The 22,711-nt window shown below is 41.1% G+C and overlaps 1 protein-coding gene across 3 annotated transcripts in view; it reads left to right on the top strand.

Moving 5' to 3' along the window:
- The window catches only part of CBFA2T2 (CBFA2/RUNX1 partner transcriptional co-repressor 2), a 97,563-nt gene extending 75,488 nt beyond the window's left edge, over nucleotides 1-22,075 (top strand). Inside the window, exons 2-11 of one of the 3 annotated variants that reach the window (XM_044447658.1) lie at nucleotides 4,408-4,551; nucleotides 5,756-5,997; nucleotides 7,320-7,409; nucleotides 9,043-9,224; nucleotides 11,135-11,385; nucleotides 11,707-11,792; nucleotides 13,244-13,439; nucleotides 15,680-15,751; nucleotides 18,470-18,660; nucleotides 18,986-22,075. In XM_044447658.1, the coding sequence (XP_044303593.1) occupies nucleotides 4,408-4,551; nucleotides 5,756-5,997; nucleotides 7,320-7,409; nucleotides 9,043-9,224; nucleotides 11,135-11,385; nucleotides 11,707-11,792; nucleotides 13,244-13,439; nucleotides 15,680-15,751; nucleotides 18,470-18,660; nucleotides 18,986-19,276 (1,745 nt within the window). In that variant the 3' untranslated portion in view covers nucleotides 19,277-22,075. Of the gene's footprint in view, nucleotides 1-4,407; nucleotides 4,552-5,755; nucleotides 5,998-7,319; nucleotides 7,410-9,042; nucleotides 9,225-11,134; nucleotides 11,386-11,703; nucleotides 11,793-13,243; nucleotides 13,440-15,679; nucleotides 15,752-18,469; nucleotides 18,661-18,985 lie in introns of all 3 variants that reach the window. The other 2 variants (XM_044447659.1, XM_044447657.1) reach the window with 2 other exon arrangements.
- Nucleotides 22,076-22,711: the final 636 nt, after the last annotated feature.

The raw sequence follows: 22,711 nt of genomic DNA, 5'->3' as shown, positions 1-22,711 counted from the left end.
TTGTAAATAACAGGTTTTCAGAGGGTGTTTTGTGCCTGCTATATGATACAACTTTAATGAGATACTGTCGTCACAAATACTATCATTGGAGAGAACCCAGGTTCTTTCTTTCATTGCTATCTGTTCTGTTCTTCTACATGAATATGTACTATGCTGGAATTGGCTGGCTCTGAAAAAACAGGTGTTTTAGATGTCCAGAGGGGTTTTCAGGTGAAGGACAGCAGAGCTTAGCACTGTGTGCAGAAACGTTCCTATGTTAGTTCCTTCCCTTACATGTTTTCACACAATAGCACTTTTTTCTCTTCATCAGTGCCATACGCTTGTGGACAAGTTGCCAACAGAAGTTAGGGGTGGGTCTTTAGGGAGTCATTGTCATTCAGTGAAAATCCGAGGTGCTCTTTTCTTTGACTGTGGGCCTTCTGTTCAGCACACTTACTAACTCTGTTTTGTTCAAAGTGCTCTTCCTCTTGTTGCAGTGAAAGTAAGATAGTTGCAGAAGCACCATAGATGCTCTCTTTGACCTTACTAACCAAATAGGATGGTCCATCTGTTCATGTTGCTGGGTCATGGCCTCAGTGAAATCATACTGTAGATATGATTGGCCTCTAAAACTAGGCTGATAACCCCAAGGAACTGGGTCTCCTTGTTCACATTTTTCATATTAACTCTGAACCAATTCTATAGTAGCCTTTAGAAGAGAAGTGCACAACACACTATAGGTTGCATGTAGCCTTGGATGACCATAGGATAGGTGACTTTATTCTTGTGGATAAGTGGAACCTACTTCCAGAGAAGTCTGCATTGGATTTGGAATGCTGTTGAATTGATCCTATTTAATTCTGACTTGCAGAAGCTTCTCTGTTTCCATCTGTCCCCTTTTGTGTTTGACCCCTACAGGTTGACCAATATGTCCCTCAGCCCAATGGAAGTTATCCACACTTGATTTAAAAGGTTCTTTAGAAACAGATTTGGTTACTTCATTAATCCCTACTAACTATTCTGCTCCAGGAACTGATGGTGATTTTTAATGCATGCTTTTCATTGTATTTTAGTGGTATTGTTTCTTATGGTTTTATGTTGCAAATCATTATGAAAGGCTGCATTGGCTGAAAGGTTGTTCTGAAAAGCATGCATGCATGCATGCATGCATACAAATAAATAAACAAACAAACAAATGTGCCCATTAAATCCACTGGTGGTGTTACAAAGACTCGCAGGAATAGGCTCATGGCAGTTGTCTACCACATACAGACGTTTGTTTACTCATGCTATACTTGTGTCACACTAGTGTAACAATGTAAGAGGGAAAGGCTGCAACCTAGAAGGCTCTGCAGAGGATATTGTTGCTTAAAAAAATAAAACTTGAAAGTTTCTTTATACAACTGAGTTTTGGGGGGGGGGGTCCCTCCCACCCACCCAGTTCGTCAGTTTCCTTTTGATCATACATCGCCTAGACTGGAAGTCACTTCATTCCAGCAATCTGCCTTGCAAGTATTATTTTTGATTTTGTCTTTGCCCTTTTTTGTCTACTTCCCCCTTAAAATAATAATAAGAGGAAAAGCTTCCTCACTTTGTTTTTCTCCACTTTTTCCTCCTCTTGCCATTTTTATTCCTGATAGCCTCTGACCCAGCCTTCCATAACTGTACCTCATGTGCAGCCCACCTGCCCTTGACAGACAGTCACTCCCTCTGCCTCAATTAATCATGGCATGGTGGAGTTACATGATAACTCTGGATGATGTAGATAGAATGAATGGAATGCAACACTGCAGCTCCTTCACAACAGCAAGCCAGCTAAGTGTGCATGTAGCTGGGTTGCTGAGGAGAAGAGTGATGACCTCTTTTTCCTCTTTTTTTTACTTCTCATTTGCTTATTAAGGCAGGTTGAGTGGGTAACAGATTCCATAGATTCTTTTAGAAGCTACAGTTTCCCCTGCAATAAAAATCTAATCAGTGGTCTCATTGTGCCTGATTTATTTCCTTTGCATTTACTGTTCTCTTAGTTACCCTGTATTCTTGTTTGGAAGTAGATTTCAGCTGGATTTGGAAGTTTAGACGTAGCTTTTCTTAGACAGGAGAGAGAATCTGGAGTTTTCCATCTAACTTCTAAGTAGGCATTTCAGCATGCCTTCTGGTGAGTTGTGTTGAACTCCAGAGTTATGCCAAGTGCTGAAGGTTGCTTGCAACATGTCTATCAGCTTAAATCTCCTTAGGGCCTCTTGTCAACCAGTGCTGAAAAAGCAGGTGGTCTGAAGTGAGGGTTCCCTTTGGGGTTTCACACTCTGTGGACTACATGCAGAAGTAAAAGGCAACTGTCATTTCCTTCCATCCCTAGTTGTCTCCCCTTTAACAAAATTAGAACAGGAGGGAGATGGGACACAGATGGATATGTTGGAAACCTGTCAATATCTTTAGGAAGGAAATGCCAGAGCACCATCCCAGATGCTTGTGAAATAATCAGATAAGACAGGCACTCATTTACTTATTGAACTAATAATTGGTCAGTGGGGTGTTAAAGGAGATATGGAACATTTATTTTGGGCCATAACATTAAAGTGACCTTGAAACAGGCTGTTTATCACTATGGAGAATGGTTTTACACACTGAAGTAAACAATTGATTTAAAGCAGTTATTTAATTTCACTATGATATTTTACTGGTGGTAAGAAACTTGAGGGCAAGTGGGAGCCTACACAGCTTTGTTTCTGATACTCCTAGTTTTTTTTTTAAGATATAGTTAAATATGACAATAGTATTCTTTTCTTGTTCCTTTATTGTTGCAGAGGAAAGTTAATCTTAACTGTGATTAATAGGAACAACCTAACCTCAAAACATAGTCTATAAACTTGGCTTATTTCACTAACCATAGTTAAGATAAAGCACGTTTCAGCTTTGGACAGCACACAAAACTGTGTTTCATTAGAGTGGAAGCAGAAGCTTTCAGTTCCCTGTTTGCCATTGTCAGAGGAAGAGAGATATGGGATGTGTTTGAGAAAAAAACACAGATTCATTTTTGTAATGCTAATCCATGGTACAATATCTAGTAGGACAGCAGCACTATTATAAATTACATTGCACAAGCATAAGGAACTTCTGCTACCCTGCCAGTAGAATTAGTGCAAGCTATTGGCTTTCCAGGAAATCCTGTCAACACTTGCTAATTTTGGAGTTGTGCTAGAGGACTCTTGTGTTAGCATAACACAACTTATATTAGCACCCATGTCTAACTAAATACTGCTGTTTAGTGTCACGTCAGAATGCCGCCATTTTGTTCTATATTACCTTGCATGCCCATGACTACCTCAGGAGCAACGCTATTGGTGTGAGGTGAGAGAATAGGGAAGTTTGGAATGGCACAGCTTGGGTGGAGACTTGACTTTTATATTTATAGCTGTTATTCTTTTACCTTGAGGTATGCATAGGGGCTTGAGGGCCACGCTTCAGCCCATAGTTCATATATATAATATTTATTTGAGTATATATTTGTTATTTGTTTTTCGGCGCCAGGCAAAGACCTTTTTATTCAAGCATCATTTTAATTGTTAATGGTATTTATTTTTATTCTTTGGCCAGGGTAACTTATTTTATACTGTTATATGTGTTTTATATTGTTAATTTATGTATTTTAATTTATTTATTTATAAGCCGCCCCGAGGCTTCAGCGAATGGGACGGCCTAGAAATTTTCTAAATAAAATAATAATAATAAATAATATATCTTCAAGTTTTTAGTATAAAATAGCTTACCCTAAAACAAACCAAAACAATAAAAATGAAAATTTAGCCCTGTTAAAAATGCAATTAGAGCACAGAATAAGATACTTAAAATTATAATCAGGAGACCTAGATGCATTTTGAAAAACTGCACCACTGTACAGCTCATCTGAAGCACAAGGAGCAAACTTTAATCCTTTAGGGATGGAATTCCATAGCAGATGCGGCAACTGAGAAGGCCATGCCCCATGTCCCAACCAGGTGTATCATGAAAGCAACAGGACATAAAGAAAAGCCTCTGGTGACATACACAGTTGGTGAACAGGTTCATATGCAAAGAGTAGCCATTCTGACATCCTAGTCTAGACAGTTCAAGGCTTTGAAGGTGATAACCAGCACTTGGAGTTGCACCTGGAAAAAAACTGGAAGCCAGTGCAGATCATATAAGACTGATGTGAACTCCAGAGATCAGTTTTACAGTGGCTGAAGTTTCAAAATGTTTTTCAAAGGCAGACTACGATAAAATGAATGTCGGTAGCCTTCACCATATCCGGATGTACATATATAATGACTTAGTGTCATTATGAATCTAAAACCCCAGTTCTCAAGTATGGAATTGACCCCATTTCAACTCTCAAATCAAATCTTATGTTTACTTGTCCTTTAGAACACTTCCTTCTGCTTTCTATTTTAGTTGCAAGTGAGAAGAGGGCACCAGTAATGCCAGGATCCCCTGTGGAAGTAAAAATACAGTCAAGATCATCTCCATCCAGCATGCCGCCACTGCCTCCTGTCAACTCTGGTGGACCCCGGCCCGTCTCATTTACCCCAGCAGCATGTAAGTCTGTGGCATATTTGGCCTTGAGCCTGTTCCTATAATGATCATTTTACTTCCCTTTCTTCCCCTAGTGAGCACCGTTCTGAGAAGTCTCTATAAGCTCTTCAATTCATTCTCATGCAGACAATATAAAGGGAAGGGAATCTGGTTCCAAGACAGGGAAAGTGAACTGCTGATATTGTTACTGAATTAAGGGTGCATGCCTATGGTCACTAGACAATGTCTAAATAGCCAGAGAATAGATCAAGGGTCCCACCACTGACCTTGGAAATGTGTTCTGGAGTTGGAACTGGGACTGCAACCATGGAGAGCCCTCCTTCTGCCCTTGCAGCTGTGTTGAGGAGGGTGTTATGGGAAGGAGAGGAGTGAGGCTCTGCCAGGATGTGGGAGATCATGGCAGTGCTTCAGATTTTCCTCAAGAGCAGGAGTGAAAGACATAAATGGCCAAAATTTCTTCTGTGCTTCTCCCATCCTTGATTGAGTGTCTGCAATACTTTGAGTTGGGAGGATTACGGGCAGCCACATTGCCTGGCAGCACAAATCAACTTGTCAATTTTACTATGTTTAATAGGCAGAGGTTGGGAAATACTTCCAGAAATGTAAAGGCCATTTTATTTGTCAATATATCACAAATATGTTTCTCCAGAAGAACACATTCTTCTTCAATTCTTTTGTAAGGTTGATGGATGATTGTGGTGGTGGTTTTATTATTCAGGGTTGGCATTGATGGCTGCAAATGCAAGGATTATGAGTTGGCCACCCAGATCCAGCCATGATGTAGGTACTGAGGAAAGAATTCTGTCAGTCATCCTGGATGAGGCCAGACACACCTATGGCCTCTTTCTTTGCAATGATATTCCATAGAGCACTCTCCATTGTGACTGAGATAAAACTTGCTAAGTGCTGTACTTTGTTTTCTGAGAAACACAATACTTGGCAAAAATTCCTTGCAATGAGTGGAGATGGCAGGGATTAAATCTGGGACATTGCATGTGCTTTGTCACTGAGCTGTGGCTCCCCACACCATAAGGTCTTCCGAAAATGTCAAATACCTCATATTTTCCCTCCAAGCCTTACTAGTTGCTATGTAAACCTGAGTGTGTTCGTAATAATAGGATCCCATGTCAAGAACATACTGCACTAGACTTCAAAATATAAAATTTATATTTTCATTGTTTTTTGATCCCCTCCCCTGGCACTGTAGTACCCAATGGGATGAATCATTCTCCCCCTACACTCAATGGAGCACCATCACCCCCTCAGAGGTTCAGCAATGGACCTGCTTCTTCATCTTCATCCTCACTGACCAATCAACAGCTTCCAGCAACTTGTGGGGCTCGTCAGCTCAGCAAATTGAAACGCTTCCTTACCACCCTCCAACAGTTTGGCAACGACATTTCACCTGAGATTGGGGAGAAGGTCCGGACTCTTGTTTTGGCATTAGTGGTGAGTATTAATAGATTGAATACAGCATGGAGCTGAGGCTTTTTCAAATGACTGTGGGGCCTTCTCATTATGGTACACATTTGCTAGCAGTTGATGTTCTTGGGTAGCCACTTTAAAGCACATAGCTTTGAAAAATGCTGTTTGTATCGCCAGGCTAGCTTGCTTGTTTGCTTGCTTTTAACAAAGTTTGCCCTCCTGTCTAGTCTGGTTTTGAGTGTCTTCCAGAACATCATTGCATATCTTTCCCACAGAAACTTCTGCTTTTATGAACCCTTATAACACTGTAAAGCGATGATTACTTTTGACTGGGGTTTAGCCCATCTTTAAAGAGGAATAAAATACATCTTTTAATGAACTCTCTCTCTCTTCACCTCCATGAAATTCAGATTAAATCCACTCTGAGGGAAATGTCTAAAAGAGTAAATATGTGTGTGTTGTATTTCAGCCACAAGCTGAACAGGAGCCAGCAGGCTTCTAAACAATTAATGCAATCTTAAGCTGCCTTCAAATGTATAGTGTCCAGATAATGAGAAGTAATAGTTCCACTCTATTCCACAGAAGTATTATGGGCTACCGGGTGAAGTTCTGTATTCCACTTTTAAAAAAGGCCGAACTGGGTTATGTCTAAAGGAAGGCAACCAGAATAGCAAAGGGTCTGGAAACATATTCCTGTGAGGAATGATTGGTAGAGTGGGGAACATTAAGCCTGGAAAAGAGAAGATTAAGGTGAGGTATGATAGTGATCTCAATTATCCACAAGGCCATCACACAGAATATGGAACAAATAGTTCTTCATGTCCAGTTCATTGTTCAGTTCTGCCTCACATTTGGCTGGAAACACAAGCTGCACTCTACAAGCATACTCACCAATTTGCACACACCAGAATTAGCAGAATGTTTAAATGACATAAACACAAAAACAAAACAAAATACCAAGTTCAAGTTGAAAGGGGTCCTGGAGGTTATTTAGTTTAATCCCCCACTCAATGCAGCATCTGCAACATAGACGAAAACTGTAACAGCCCCAATGAATGTCTGATAGCCTCTATTTAAATAATTGCAGCAAAAGAAATGTGCATCATCTCCTGAGCCATTTTGTTCCTCTGTTGAACAGCTCTTATGTTTAGGAACTTTCTTTTAATGTTAATGGTTGCATTTTTCACCCATTGGTTCTAATTCTGTTCTATAGAACTACAGAGAACTATGTTCTTCCAAAGTAAATGCTAGCTTCTTGGACAAACCCAGTTTGTGGGACAGGGGAGGGTAGGAATTTTAATTGAAAGAGAAACAAAATCCAGATTAAACCCCCTTTCTTTTTACAGAATTCTACAGTGACAATAGAGGAGTTTCACTGCAAGCTTCAGGAAGCTACTAATTTTCCTCTTCGCCCATTTGTGATTCCTTTTTTGAAGGTGATTGGTTCATGCCTTGTATCAACTGGTAGTGTAATACTTGTGAGCCAAGAAGGAAGAAACTCAGCATGCCACTGTAGAACAATGTATATAAGCTCTAACAAAGGATGCCAATGTAGTCGTAACCGCATCCAGTAGCCCCACTTGAGCTTGGCAGGTCTTATCTGAGTTGCAAGCACAGGACGAGGCTGCATACCCTTTACTTTGCTTGTAAATGATTTCTCTCATTCTCCTTTCCTCTTCAGAAAGTGGGGTCTGGGTGCAGAGAACAGCCTTCTCTGACTTGCCCAAAAACCGTATGGGCAACAGAATGGGAAAAGATCCATGACAATATGCCTGGATCAGAGCACATACAGCTTGAATGGTTTATGTCCTAGTACCTGACACATGCTCTTGTGGCCGAGTTTATTCTGAGACTGGGCAGTCTGAAAACACTGCTTCACTTTTGAATATCTGCTGCCTAGAGAGAGGATTTGAAATTGTAGCAATCTGAGTAGTAAAACAACTTATTTTCCACATGCATTTTATAGCACAGTAGGAAGAGTTAAGTATGGCGTCTCTAGGCATATGATACTCAAATGATTCATTTAGTAATATCCTGTCCCACTAGAGCTGAGAACTCTTATTAGGCCTGTAAGAAATTTGAGATCGTGTCTCTTACATAAGAAATGCACAATTTTAACCTCAGAGCATATCTAATGCATTTCAAGACAGCAGTATCTCCTTATTGCTGTAAAGCTGGATTTCACTCAGCTTTTATGATAAGCAATGATAATACTGTTACAGTGAAAATGTACTACCTCATTTATTAGTGTAGCATAAGCTACATTTGTCATTTGCTCTAGGTGTAGGTCACCACCAAAGAAGAAGGAAAATCTACTCAAGAACAGGTGGAACTATACAGTATTATGGAAGAGCATATGTAGAGAAAAGAATAACACTAGTAAAAGAAATTTACAGCATAGTAAAGTTAGAATGACATAAGCCGTGTGCTGTACAAGAGTGAAATATTCCCAAGGACTCACTGACCAATCCAATGTGGATGGCATTTCCTTCTAGTCACATAATATGAAGTCAAACAATTTTGTTTTCCTACAACCTTCAGGGATTTGCACCCATTAAATGTATTGGCTTACAACTCCTGGCATCCCTCACCACTGACTGTGGGACAATAGCTGATGGGAGTTGTAGGCCCAAACAGCTGGACACAAACAACAGTCACAAGTTGCCTGCTCCTGCCCTTTGATCTTTTATGTAGTACTAGAGGGTAAAATTCAGCTATCATGGGGTGATGGAAGAAACAGTTTGTGCTTCCCAAGAACTAGAAATTGCAGTGGGGAGGTGGATTGGCTTCAGATTAACCCCTTGGCTTCAATTGCATTTGATCTAAGTTCTAAAGCTGTTGTATTGGGAGAGGTAGGCTCTGAAAATATGAGGGAAACCTGCCATGTATAACCAATAGTGGTCGGAACCTGATTTTTTAAAGGGATTGGAAAGGGGTGTCTCTGTGATAAGAAACCCCCTGTTTCTGTTTTTAACAACTGTCCTGCTCCCCTAGATCACAAGGTGAACAGTAGCAGTTGGGCTTCTGCAATTTCTGAATCTGATTGGCAATTGCAATACTATTTTGCAGGCCAACCTTCCACTTCTGCAGAGAGAGCTGCTGCACTGTGCTCGAGCGGCCAAACAAACGCCTTCCCAATACCTGGCCCAGCATGAACACATCCTGCTGAATACAAACACTGCATCCCCAGCTGACTCTTCAGAGCTGCTGATGGAGGTGAATGGAAATGGAAAGAGGCATAGTCCAGATAGGTAATGATAGATGTTTGCAATGTACAGAAACCTGTCTCTTTGTGGTCATGTTTGTACGTGCATGTTGTCTGTCTGTCTTATTATGCCTTCAACTGGAAGTTTGATGCATGTCCTGTCTTCAGTTTTGTGATCTCTTCAGACATCTGGGAGTTTCAGACTTGCCTGTATGGAACTTCCTCTCCATTGCGTGCAGCCAGTGTAGTATAGTGGTTAGAGTGTTGGACTGGGGATCTGGAAGTTCTAGGTTCACATCCTGCTCAGCTCACTGGGTGACTCTGGGCCAGACACAGGCTGTCAGCCTAACCCATCTCACAAGGTTGCGGTGGTGAGGATAAAATGAAGAAAAGGAGAACTGTGTAAGCCACCTTTGGTTCCTTGCAAGGGGAAGAAAGCTGGGGCATAAATGTGGTGATGGTGGTGATGATATTGATAATTTCTGACATTTCTGGGTGACCAAATTTTCCCCGTTTCTACCTGTTCATTTGTTGAAGCTTGAGAAACCCCCCAGAGTAAAGACTTGCCTTTTACAAGGTTATATAGTGGGCATTTTGGTCTAATTCATTACGGCTCTTGCCATCTGCATGTGTGAACTCGTTTTCTAGCTCCCAAGTACATTCATTTTTTAATAATACTTGCTTTCATGACTGATCTTCTACAATGAAGAGACTGTCAGTCTTATGCATGTTTAACCAGGAGATCACCCAAAAACTCCCAGCATGCCCCACCTATCTGTACAGGACTGGTTTTTGTCTGGTCCAGGGGTTAGCAACCTGCGGCTCCAGAGCCACATGTGGCTCTTGAATTCCTCTGCTGCAGCTCCTTCGCTCAAAATACATGGCGGCTGCCGATCTGCAAGGAGGCTGGTTAAGTAAATTGCTACATTCCACTGCTATTGTGCAGGGAAAGAGTAGAACAAGCTTCCTGCAGGCTCTCACAAAATGCTGCTGAAAAGATTCTCTTTGTCCCAATCTCCTTCATCTGAATGTTAAAAGCTGCACTTGGGACCTGTCACAATTCACATCACTTGACTGTTTATCTGCTAATCAGTCACTAAACAAACCTATATCTGCGACGCTCCCCCCCACCCCAACCATGGATAAATCGAAGAAAAGTTTCTGAAGAAAACTGAACATTTAAGGTACGTGGGTAGAGTCATTTGCTTTTACAGCTGACGAACTTACGGGGTTTGCTGCACTGACTTTGGCTGCAGGAAGCTGTTCTCCTATTCAAAATATATGAAAGGAATCCTACCAGTTTATAATGTAAGATTAAAAATAACAGTTTTTAGTGACTGAACAAGAGCTGCAGCTAAATCATAATGAAGATATAGATCTACTTCCTTGTTTTAAGAAGATTCTTATAAAAATTTCAGCAACATTATTACATTGAGAGAGGAATGTTTGTTCAATATTTCACCATGAGATAAAAGGATGAGGGCACACAGAAGCAGACGGCATGTTTGGTTTGCTGCAGGTGGATAATTTAAGTTTGGCTTTTTATTTCATAAATATCAGGAGGACTCAAATATACATTGACTATTTGATTTGAAAGTAACCTTCAACCCAGCATCTTTTTTTTTGGGGGGGGGGGGGAGTTCAAAATGTTTTTGTTGCATGCAGAAATAAAAAATTGTTTTCTCTGTAGCAGTTCATTGATTTCATAAATACAACACACTATAGTTTTTTTATACATAGCATAAAGGTAAAAACTATATATGCAGTGTCATCTTCATTTTAGATGTCAAAGGGGTTTTGCGGCTCCCAGTGTTTTCTTTTCTGTGGGAAATGGGTCCAAACGGCTCTTTGAGTGTTAAAGGCTGCCGACCCCTGGTCTAGTCTGTAGATCAGTTGCCTGACTGCACCTGCTCTCTTAGCATTCATGGAAACCTTCCTTTCTTGTCTTGCTTACAGGAGGGAAGAGAACAGTTTTGAGAGAGAGCCACTCCCATCAGAGCCACCTACCAAGAGGGTGTGCACCATTAGTCCGGCACCGCGGCACAGCCCAGCTCTGATGTTGCCAGTCATCAATCCAGCTGGGCAGTTTCATCCTACTCCACCCCCACTCCAGCATTACACCCTGGAGGACATTGCCACATCCCACTTGTACAGGGACCCAAGCAAGATGCTGGAGCACAGGGAATTACGTGATAGACATATTATAGGTAAGGAAGCCATGTAATGTCAGGCAATAGTTCATATGTTTTCAAATATATCTCCCTAATCATAAAAAGCAACAAATGTAAGACATGAATGGAGACTAAGGATCTAAGGATGTACAATTCTGCACCAAATTGTGGATTTGATTTTTCATGCATGTGTGTATGGACACAAATTTTCCCTACTCCTTTGTTTCTCTTGTAGAACTTTGATGCATTGTAAATCCATCCTGTGTTTAAACTGTAATATATGCTTCCCTACTTTGCTTCATATCAAACTGTCAAGACTCTTTCTGAGTGTAGCATTTTCTTTACCATGCATAGCAGGGTTAAATGGAGGCTATCAGGATGAGCTCGTGGACCATCGCTTAACAGAGAGAGAATGGGCTGATGAATGGAAGCATCTTGATCATGTAAGAGACCGGCATGAGAAGGGCAGTGCTAAAGAGAGAACATTCTGCTCCTCTTAACATGAGTTTTGTCCAATGAATATTATGTGCATAGCAAGTTTCTTTATATATGAGCAGGGTGTTTGTCCCTTAACCAAGTATTTGGGTTCCATTTAGCAGCAGCTCTCCAGCATTGCCAGCAAAGGTCCTTCTCTTCATTTGCTTCTTGACTGGAGATGCCTGGGATTGAACTCACAGTGTGTGCTTTGTTCCTGAACTGTGACAAAATGCCACCATATGTGCACAGATCCAATAATATATGTGTATGAATACATTAACATTTAGCCTCCAAGTGCTGTAACTTAGTGGTGGATGGTATGCATTAAATGCACCAGGTCCCAGCTTCTATTCCCAGCATCTCTAGTAGGAGCAGATGTGGGAAAAACCCATCTTCCTGAGACTTTGGAGAGCCACCACCAGTCAGAGTAGCAATTGAACTAAATGGCTTAATAGTATGGCTGGATATAAAGAAGAATAAAATGCAGTTCTCTTCACATAGTTACCAAGCTGGTTCTTTTCCAAAGGTAAGGGTTTTACCTGGAGGAAAACTGTTACATTCAAATATTTCCAAATAAGACAGTGGTAGGTGTAGGTTTACAGCTGACAAAGTAGTGCTGGAAGACACATTAACTTTGTATTTCTCTTCCCAACTGAGATTCTCCTTTCACTCTTGCATTTGGCATGCATTGCAAGGGAAAATGAGGCTCAAGAGGAGAACTGGGCAAAATTTTACCCGGTAATTTCTTTGAAAATGGCCTACTACTGAATAGTTACAGTGGGCAAAAGACTGCAAGCTGGAACAAGTGTTACCCTATTCATTTGAAAAAGACTGGTGGTAAACTTCATCTGCAGCTGCACCCTGTTCAGTAAACGCATAGAGAAACAGGCACCTAGGTAGGCTCAAAGGTGTAGCAATACATAGCTTTCTGCTACCCCAGTAATTTCCTGGATCAACGGTGAAATGGTAGAATTCCCAAGCTGTAATAAAAATTGCATCTGGAACACTTCTTAATAATATTGGTTTGTATACACTTACATGGTGAGGTTTAAAACAACTTGTTACTGCTTATTTATAAATGGCAGGGTCTTATATTGTCTACTTTCTTATACTGTTCAATGTCCATATCAACACACCCATAAAGATAAAGAAGAGTACCTAGAATTAGTACAACCCCACTTTTCCACTATGAATAGGCCAGCAACTAAGACAGCTTTGTATATTGCTCACTTTTAAAAATCTGGTATTCATATAATTTGGCACTCATTTACTTGCAAACTAATCCCAAACTAATTACAAGGAAATGTCCTGTCAAGTATTTTGTAATCTTATGTACATACAATTGTCCCAATCTATCCATGACAGCTTCCATGAAAGGTCACAGAATTTCTGAGTCTTCTTTTCTCTACTGTTGCAGGCATTGAATTGCATCATGGAAATGGTAGAGAAGACCAGGCGCTCCATGGCTGTTCTCCGCCGTTGTCAGGAGGCTGATAGGGAAGAGCTCAATTACTGGAAGAGGCGATGCAGTGAACCCACAGAGCCACGGAAAGGAGGGAGTGATGTAACTGTGAGACAACACAGCCCAGGGAGCTCAGATTCCATCAGCAGTGGTAAGCTATGGGGCCCAAGACCGTTCTTCCCTTGTTCTGTGCTATGAAGTGGAATGACATTTAACAACTATTTTAAGAAGTGGCTTTGTGTTAGTGAGTTCCAGGTATTGACTAGCAAGCCAGAACCTTAGATTGTTCTCATTATTTTCAGTTAGCCTTTTCATTTTTACAGCTAAATCCGCTTATTAGAAGGCAAGGTTTACTAACTATTGTTAATCCAAATGGGGCTGTCTGAAATCAAACATGGTACTTGAGTGTTCTCTCTGCATTCATTTGAGTGTATCCTCTGAAATCAGGGTGTCAACTGATGTTGAGGCAGAGCTGCATACAAAAATCTCAGTACCTGATGATTTTACATTCTTTTCCTTTTTGAGGCACAGGGAAATCCTTTCCTGTCTCTATAGCTGTTGCTATTTATTTGGCATTTTAAGTGTGCTATACAGTCTTGCCTGTTGATTCTCTCCACAGTCCAATGAAAAAGGCCTTTTCCATTCCTCTTACACTGAAGGCTGAGGATGAGCATGACTTTCCCCAGTAGAAACTCCAGTGCAAAATAGTTCATGGGCAAGAGATGTGCATATGGCATTCTAGAATTTCAACGTGCATTTCTGAGAAGATTGGGAGTTTTAAACTCTTTTTCCTCAGAATCAGAAAGATCATACAGTTGTATATCTAGGACATCTCTTGACATTTTGAGATGGATAGAATGACATCAAAAGTTAGCAAATTGCAGGTGAACAGGTGAGGCTCTGCTAAATGAGAATTATTTTGGCCTTCTTCTGGGGCATCTTCAAAACAGCATCATACTTCTTCTGAAAAGTTGGCAAGCCTAGCTATTAAAAAAAGTCTGACAAGGGGACATCTTGACACTGCTGCCTCACCTCAGGGCGCCTGCCTGACTTGGACCTCACAGTAGTGCACTATAGCATATTGCAAGCACAATCACACATGGAGCACATGCTTGCGGGGGCGGGCAGGATGGGGGTCATCTGCCGTCACAACACTTAGATTACATGGCTCTGGGAGGACATTTCCATTGACAGCCAGGAACCTGGATAATTGCTTGCAGAATAAATTCTTGCAGTCCAGCAATTCTAACAATCTCTGTTGTGTTCCTTGTCAAGGATGCGATTTCAGATATGGGGGCAGCAATTTGGAGAAGAGTGCAGCCTGAATTCTAAACATTCCATAGGGTGATGAAGAAATAGTATTGTTTATCTGCAAAAGCACTCCAGTGGTAACAACAGGAAATTGGAGTGCTCTTTGTAAATAAGCCAGTGCTGGTGATCCACCAGTTTGAAACCTATTATATGAATGTGAATGACTGCTAGCACAAGGGAAATCGAACATTTGCTAGTTCAGCTCCAAACTGTCCAGAACTCCTGCCTTCAGAGTGGGACAAGTTAGTGGGGTTCCATTACGTAACCTCTACTCACTTGTCCCATGCTGGGAATGTTAGTTTGCGGTTGCACTAGCAAGCAGTTACACCAGTGGTCATTCCCTCTTAGCACTGCAGCAATATTGAATTTTGCCCTCATCATCTCCTATGATTCAGCTTTTGGAAAACACAGAAGAGCAGTTGCAGGTGAACTTGAAGAGAGAGATGAGTGCTCTATTCCCCCTGGTTTCTTCATATTAGCAGATAAAGATGTTCACATCTGGGTGGAAGAAATGCATGGCGCTCAGCCTGAAGGTAGCCAGTCCGCTCATCTAACTACCACAGTGAGAATATAATGTTTGGACAGTAGCATTTGTCAGTATTCATCTCGCCTGAGCTGTCTGTCGCATTGTGTATCTTCAAGTTCCAGTTTTCAAGTGACTGTTTCCTAAAATGCAGCCTGTACTTTAGTTCTTGGAAATTCTTGGAAATACAAGGCACTTTGTAAAATACAATATGCATTAGCAAGGATTAATGTCTGTTACAGCAGGACAAAGCAGATGCTTGGAGAGATATATTTGTAAGTGCGTAGTCTGTGATGACAGAGTATTAAAAGATGGAAATGGGCTATGCGGTGCAATTAATTATGCAGGACACTAAATTAAATGTGGTCATTTATCATTTTGCCTTTTGGTGAACACTGCTAGCAGCAAACAACTCTTGTCTTCTTTTCAGCACTTAACCCTGTCCTGCTCTCTCAGTGTTACCTCTTGCTGGGCAGATGCTGCATAACATTCCTTAATGTTTGGGAGAGAGAGCATTTCTGTGTTTAATACTATGACCACCACCCTTCTGTTTACAGATTCTCAGCGTGAGTTCAGTAGCAGGTCAGGAGCAGCAGGCTATGTCACTGAAGAGATATGGAAAAAGGCTGGTAAGTAAGGAAGGCCCTCTTCAGAGGACTGCCACACAAACCTGTGGGATATTGCAATAGGTGCTTGCAAAGAAGACACGTATTCTGCATCACAGGTTGGCTGTGGGAAAGCCTCATAAACTGCTTTCTCATTGCCTAATGCAGGCTTCCCCAACCTGGGGTCCTCCAAATGTTTTGGACCACAACTCCCAGAACTTGTGATCACTGATCACACTGGCTGGGGTTGATGTGAGCTGAAGTCTAAAATATCTGGAAAGCACCAAGTTGGGGATGTCTGGTCTAAGGAGTGTTAATGGATGAAACTATTCAACAGGGTGCATCATCTGATGCAGAGTTGACGGCAAGCAGGCAGGCAGGAATTGCATCTTCCCCATGCTGTGAGTTTCTCTAATGCATCACTGCCACCCACCTGGCACCAGCTTTAATACTTTTTGGCACCAGCTTAAGACTCTCCTCTACCACAGGGCATTTAATTAGTTTACTGATACATTGGGGCTCATGTTAGCTGCTTAAAGTATTGTAACTTTTAACATGTGTTTTAAATTTGGTTTTTTGCACACTAACTTTTATGATGTTTTTATTGCTGCCTGCATTTTATATTGTGTTGTATGTGTTGTAAACTGCCAGAAAGCTTTGGCTATTGGGCAGCATAGAAATAATTGTAATCGTGACATTCATTTCACCCTTTTCCAGTAGTTATTGGTCAGGAAGCATCTCATACAGCTATTCCTTCCTTTTCTCTGTAGCAATTTCTTTGCAGTGAGAAAAAAAGATGGGAAGAGGTAGTGGGAAAGTGACATCTGGATGCCTTTTGAATTCAATGTATAGGCAGGACAATTGTGCATTAACAGAAGCACTAGCAGTTTCCCTCTATGCCAGGGGTGGGCAAACTTTTTCTCTGTTAATAGCTATATTATCTGGCAGGCAGTCTGTCCAGGGAAGCATGTCAATGGTGAGTAGCCAAAGCCAATGGCAGGTGAAGTCAGAGCCAAAAGTGGGTCAGTTGCCCCTTGTCTCCTTCGGCCATTTCTTCTCTCTCTGCCACCCCCATTTTCTTTTTCCTTCTTTTTGTCCAGTGGTCTGTCAAGGCAGAAGGAACAGATTGCTCTTGCCAGAGGTCTGAAATGATCACATGCAGAGCACTTTTGAAACTGGGCTGAAAGCCAACTGGCATTAGGTTGAGGGCTGCCTATGTGCTGCAGCTTGTCTATCCCTGCTCTGTGGAGATGGCAGCCAGAGTGGACATAGGAGAACAAAGGAAAGGAAAGAAACTGCCCCTCCCATTGAGATGAGTGGGATGAAGGCTCATAGATTCCCATTTCTTGCTTATAGTAATTTCTAAATAACTTACGCAAATTTTATACCCCTGTCTCCATTATTTGGTGCAGCAAGATAATCAAGCTAGTAATAACTTTCAACCATAATTTGAAACAGTTTCCAAAGGAGTATATTTATAGCACAGTTATTGTGAAGACCTGCTACATGTTCTCAAACAGTTAGGCGAATTTTGCTTTAAGCTGGCTTTAAGCTATTATAAAGAGCTTTCAAGTGGACCTAGTTAAATAAGCAAGCAAAAGAGGCATACAGTCTCCCTGAAAGTTGGCAGCCTTTCCTCCTCTCTCCTTTTCCTTGGGAAGAGAGATCAAAAGGTGTATTTTTAAAGTGGTCAATTAGATAATTTTGAGTTCTTTCTTTAAAAAAAACCTTTTCAAAAGAAATAGCTCCATAGAAATGAAAGTACTAATCATGGGCTACAATTTGTACAGCATTGTCTTCATTCAGTAGGTATAAGGAAACATGCCTGCCACTGTCTAGCAGAGACCATGGTGCATACTGTGGCAAAAATGGGCTTTAGCTTAGGTTGTCAATCAACTTACCTGAACATTTGCTTTAAGTAGAGTTCAGCTGAAAAGACTTACTTCACTTTTAAATCCCAGTTCTCCCAGGTCCCCAGTCCAGCCCCCTAACCACACACCACACTGGCTCTATATTCTTTTGCACAGGTGAAGGTTGACATTTTGTTTTGTTCTTCTTTTGTTCTGTTTTGTTTCAATATTGCCCAAGCTCTCTGTGGTGAGCAATGGTTAATAAACACAAGAAAATGCAATATAAAATAAAGCAGTAATAAAAACATACTGAAATTCCATTAAAAATTAAAACCTTATCTTAATAACTGAAACCAGTCCACACTGCTAGACCTGCTAAAAAGCAGCTGGCAGTAAACTCACAGCTCCCAAATGTTCTTTGGGGTTGTATTATTTGTAGTTGGTAAATGGCTCAGTAAAGAGGGCACTCTTAACCTGACTCCAAAAAGATAGTGAAGAATGCATCTGGTGCGACCTGGTGGGGATATCATTGCATAATTTAGGGGCTACCAAAGAGAAGACCTTCCTCCCTGTTGCTACCAGCCAAGCCTTCCTTTCCAGAGCAATGGTAGTTGGTGAACCACAGATGAATGAAATGTTTAAGTGATGCATCAAAATACCTATAGACTTAGTCTAGACATGGAGGCTAATGATCATGCAGTGCTGTTATCACAGTCAGACTAAAGTATTTATTTTATTTATTTTTTATTAAAACATTTTTTACATGTCACATGTACATGTCACATGTGACATGTGCTCTTTTTTGCTCCAATAGTGGCAGGGTGCTTTCTGTTCCAAGCTGCACTTTACTTCCAGTATGAAACCATTTGATGAGGCTTTTGTTTTCCTTCAGAAGAAGCTGTGAATGAAGTGAAGCGCCAGGCCATGTCTGAAGTCCAAAAAGCTGTAGCAGAGGCTGAGCAGAAGGCATTTGAAATGATTGCATCTGAGAGGGCCCGCATGGAGCAGACCATTGCAGATGCAAAGCGGCAGGCTACAGAAGATGCTTTCCTAGTGATTAATGAGCAAGAGGAGTCCACAGAGGTGAGGAGCCAGCAAAATCTTGGGAGAGCATGGGAAGAGTCTGAAGGCAAGACCTTCAAGATGATACAGAGACGGTTTTTGGGATTCATCGTTCCTTTTTGTTCTGGTTAACTTAAACTCAGTTATTACTTAAGGAAGGTAGCCATGAAAGCTATTTAAATTCCTGTGCTATCAATGCAGCTTTCTCGCCTAGTGCCTCCAAATCGAAGCAGTAACTTGTGTAGCTTTTCCAAGGAAATTTCAGTCATCTTTTAAAACAATAAGCAAGACCTAAATGTTTACTGGGGAGTGCACTTAAAGGGATTTTCTTTCTTTCATTCTCCAGAGTTGCTGGAACTGTGGTCGCAAAGCCAGTGAGACATGCAGTGGGTGCAACATTGCCCGCTATTGTGGCTCCTTCTGCCAGCACAAAGATTGGGAGAGACACCATCGAATCTGTGGGCAGGGCTTACACAGCCAGATTAAACCAGTTCCCTTACCAACAGGGCGGTCTGCAGCCACTGCCCTGAAAACAGTCGAAGGGATAGCAAGCCCAGCTCTAGAGAAAACATCAGCTACCACCTCTCGGTCATCTACTCCAGCATCTGTGACAGCAGTGGACTCAAATGGGCTCTGAAAGAGAAGAGTGCATTCAGCACATTTTATTGTTTTTCTACATTAAAAAAGACACCTCGAAACATTGTCAAAAGGTTGTACTCCAGCACATTGGCAATCAAGTAATGTGACTTGAGGCATTTTTCATACCATTATGATGTCAGTTTTAGGAATCCCATGTTAGCCTTCCATATTGGGATAGCAGAAATCTCTCCCTAGTTTTCTGGCATTCTGAGAACTTTGGCCTGTTTGCCTTTTATCTGAACTTTCTCAAATGGTTACTCCGTTGTTGTTATCACTCAGAGCTTCAAATGAGGAGACTGTTTCTCGTTTTACCACAAAGCTGACCTTCTCATCCCTTGGTATTTAGATTCTTTCTCTGTACAATCCAGACAACTCCACCCCCCCATCCCCCGGTGGCTCCAGGGTTTAACAACACTGTGATGGGGTTTGCATGGTCAGGAAAGGTGGTTTCTTTCCCCTGTCCTGTGAGTGCCAGTTGTCTGCTGCCTCATTTTCATAATTATCCACATGGGTTGCCATGCATCCACACCTTGATCTAAGGTTCTGGGTTGGTTTGGAAGCCATCCCTGTCACTCACCCTCACTGGCGTTGAACCATAAACCAATCTAAGTATGGCACTGGTAATTCTGGAAATGAGATGGTGCGCAATCAGTACATGGAATCAGTACAAAGAAGTCCTTTGGAGGTTTTTTCCCCCTGTCCCTGTTTATGCAAGCCCAGCCTGTGTGTAAGAGAGCAATTTCTTAGAAATTGTTTTTCTTGGGCATCAAGTTGAAGTGAGATATAAGTGGATGCCTGGTTGTTAGTCCTGCCTGTTTCTACCCTTGCTTTCTGGCTACTAAATTTTTTCATTCATACTCTCAAGCTGGACACATGAGAGGAAGGGAGAGGCAGAAGCATGTTGTCCTTGTTGGCTAAAAGTAGGATCTAAAAGGACTTTATGAAACAGCCCTCCAAGCCAATGCACTTGACCCATTCTAAGCCCTTGAAGTTCTGGAGCAGGCTGTCTATGGGCTTTAGGTGTCATCCAAAGACATTTGTAAAGTGGCTTGCCACTCTTTCCACAAAACAAATTGATTCATTTTGTTATCCCAACCCTATCACTGCTCCTTGATGGTTGTCTGCCTAAGAGGAGTTTGTTTTAAATATGTTGTTTGAAGTTCAGCACTGTATAAACTAACACAACAAACATACATTCTTTCAATATCCTGATCTCTCAAAGTACTGTTTGCTAAATTAAGCAAGGGTGCATCTTCAAATTGCTGTCCCCAACTAACAGTTCCATGTGTTGAAAACAAATCAGTGTGGCTCCTTTCCAAAGCATAGCTAAGATTCTGAGATCTGCCTTTTGCATCTTTAGCAACTTGCCTATGTTTCCTTTGCTGCATTTGAAAAGGATGTTTCTAGAACTGGAATTTGCAACTTTGGGCAATCTGAGAACCATTTCTGCCCTCCCCCAGATTCTGCCCCCACACATGCTGCGCTCTGCAGGGCACCAAGTGTAGCAGACAACAAAGCTTTAAACTGATCTAATGTAGCTTCTTCTTAAGCTACACTTGACCCTTTTGGTGTTCTGTAGCATGTACCTGTGAGTTGTCCACCCCTGTTCTAGAAGGATACTTGAATTTAAATCCAGTGGGTTGTGATGCTTCATCTTTAGTATGCCAAACTTGACCATGAGTGAGATGGTTGAATCAAATGGCAGAGCTAAGGAAAGGCACATAAGGAAACATAGCTGTGATGGTTTTGTTGTGCAAATTCCTAGGGAACTAGGTAGTGGTGCCTCCAGCAGGCACTGGCATAAAGGAAAAATGTTAGTCCCCATGCCTTCTGCACAGCCTCATTCTCTTATCTGCCCTACCCCCCAGCTGATTTTAGCCAACAAAAAGGCAATGGGTGGTGCCTTCCCAATTTCCAAACTCACATCTAGTTTACCTTATACAAACTCCTTTCTTTTTATTCTGATTCATGTGTTATATGTCTCAATACATTTATGTCTGTAGAGATGCAACTATATTGAGAAAAACACCTGAAATCCTATGTGAAACTGATCCCTTAGTGATACATTGCCAAAGAAGGACTGTTTTAAAATTCATACTGATCAGTGAAGAAGAACGATCAAAGTTTTAAGCTTACCAAACTATTCTGATTAATTGGATACCCCTATTTGATGCAGAATTCTTCACACAAAGAAACTGAGTATTTTAAAACAGAACTCAAAGTCCTATTAGCATTACAAACTTTGCTAGTGCTGCAACCAACTACCAAGTTTGGTTTCTGCAGTATCCCCCGTTGTTTGCCATAAGTGTGCAGATACTAATTAAAATTGTGGTGCTGAAAGTATTTGCTTGCTTATAAATTTCAGTTGCCACCTAATTCTCCAGAAAGAACTGAATGCTACAAGAACAGTTCCAAAGAATAGTGAATGTGTGCGAAACTGCAAGAACATGCACTGGCATTCTGAAATTGTGTGTAAATAGACAGTCTTCCATAACTTAACATGCAACTACAATGGCTTTCTGTGTATCAAGAAACAAATACATTAATGTACATAAGTTAAAGACCACCAGTCATGATTTTAAAATGATTTTTGGAAAATGTGAATTCTACTATGCGAAGACTTCATGAATTCTGATTTCTATATATATTTTTTGTCATTTGATTCTATACTAGGATTTTTGTTACCTATTTCATGCGCATAACTTATTTAATGTACTGTATAAAGGAACCAAACTGTTACAGATGTATCTAGTTTGTTCTACTCACAGTAGTCAATAAAAAGACTATATTCATCTTACAACAGCTTCCTTCATTTCATTATATAAAATACAGTTCTGTCTAACAGTTCCATCCAACTTGTGGTTCTCCAGACCCCATAATCTTTTACCATTTGTGATGGATCCTAGGAGTGATCATAGTTGCTGTCAAAGAAGTGAAGGGCCACAGATTGTACAGCCTTGATTTAATCAATGGATTTACCAAATGTAGGTTATGATGGAATTGTAGGGGTTTTTGTAGGGCTATGATTTCATTGTTTCTGATTAACAAACCACCCATTATTAGCACAGCTGGGTTCCAACAAACAACCCAAGGTTCAGTGACAACCTACAATCAACTCATACTCAATCGTGAATGTGGGCTGCCATGGTGTGTGAACCCAGTGATGACTACCAGACTATGGAATGGACAAAGTGTCCATTGGTAACTGGGATGCTGGGAAACTAAGGTAATAAGTCCATGTCAGAGCTGTGTCACTGTGATACATGACATGGGATACTTTTTCAGCACATTCAGAGGGTCCAAAGAATCCTCTGAATGAAAAAGAGCTGCAAAATTCAAGGTCAGGAATATTGTGTGCTCCCATTCCACAGCTATGTGGAGAAAGTGTGGATTTTTTTTTTCATTGGACACAAATTTGACACATTCATTGATT

This window comes from Varanus komodoensis, unplaced genomic scaffold (genome assembly GCF_004798865.1).
Source record: "Varanus komodoensis strain SLA01 unplaced genomic scaffold, ASM479886v1 scaffold52, whole genome shotgun sequence".
Taxonomy (NCBI): domain Eukaryota; kingdom Metazoa; phylum Chordata; class Lepidosauria; order Squamata; family Varanidae; genus Varanus; species Varanus komodoensis.
Note: the sequence above shows the minus strand (reverse complement) of the source record. Positions and strands in the feature narration are given on the sequence as shown.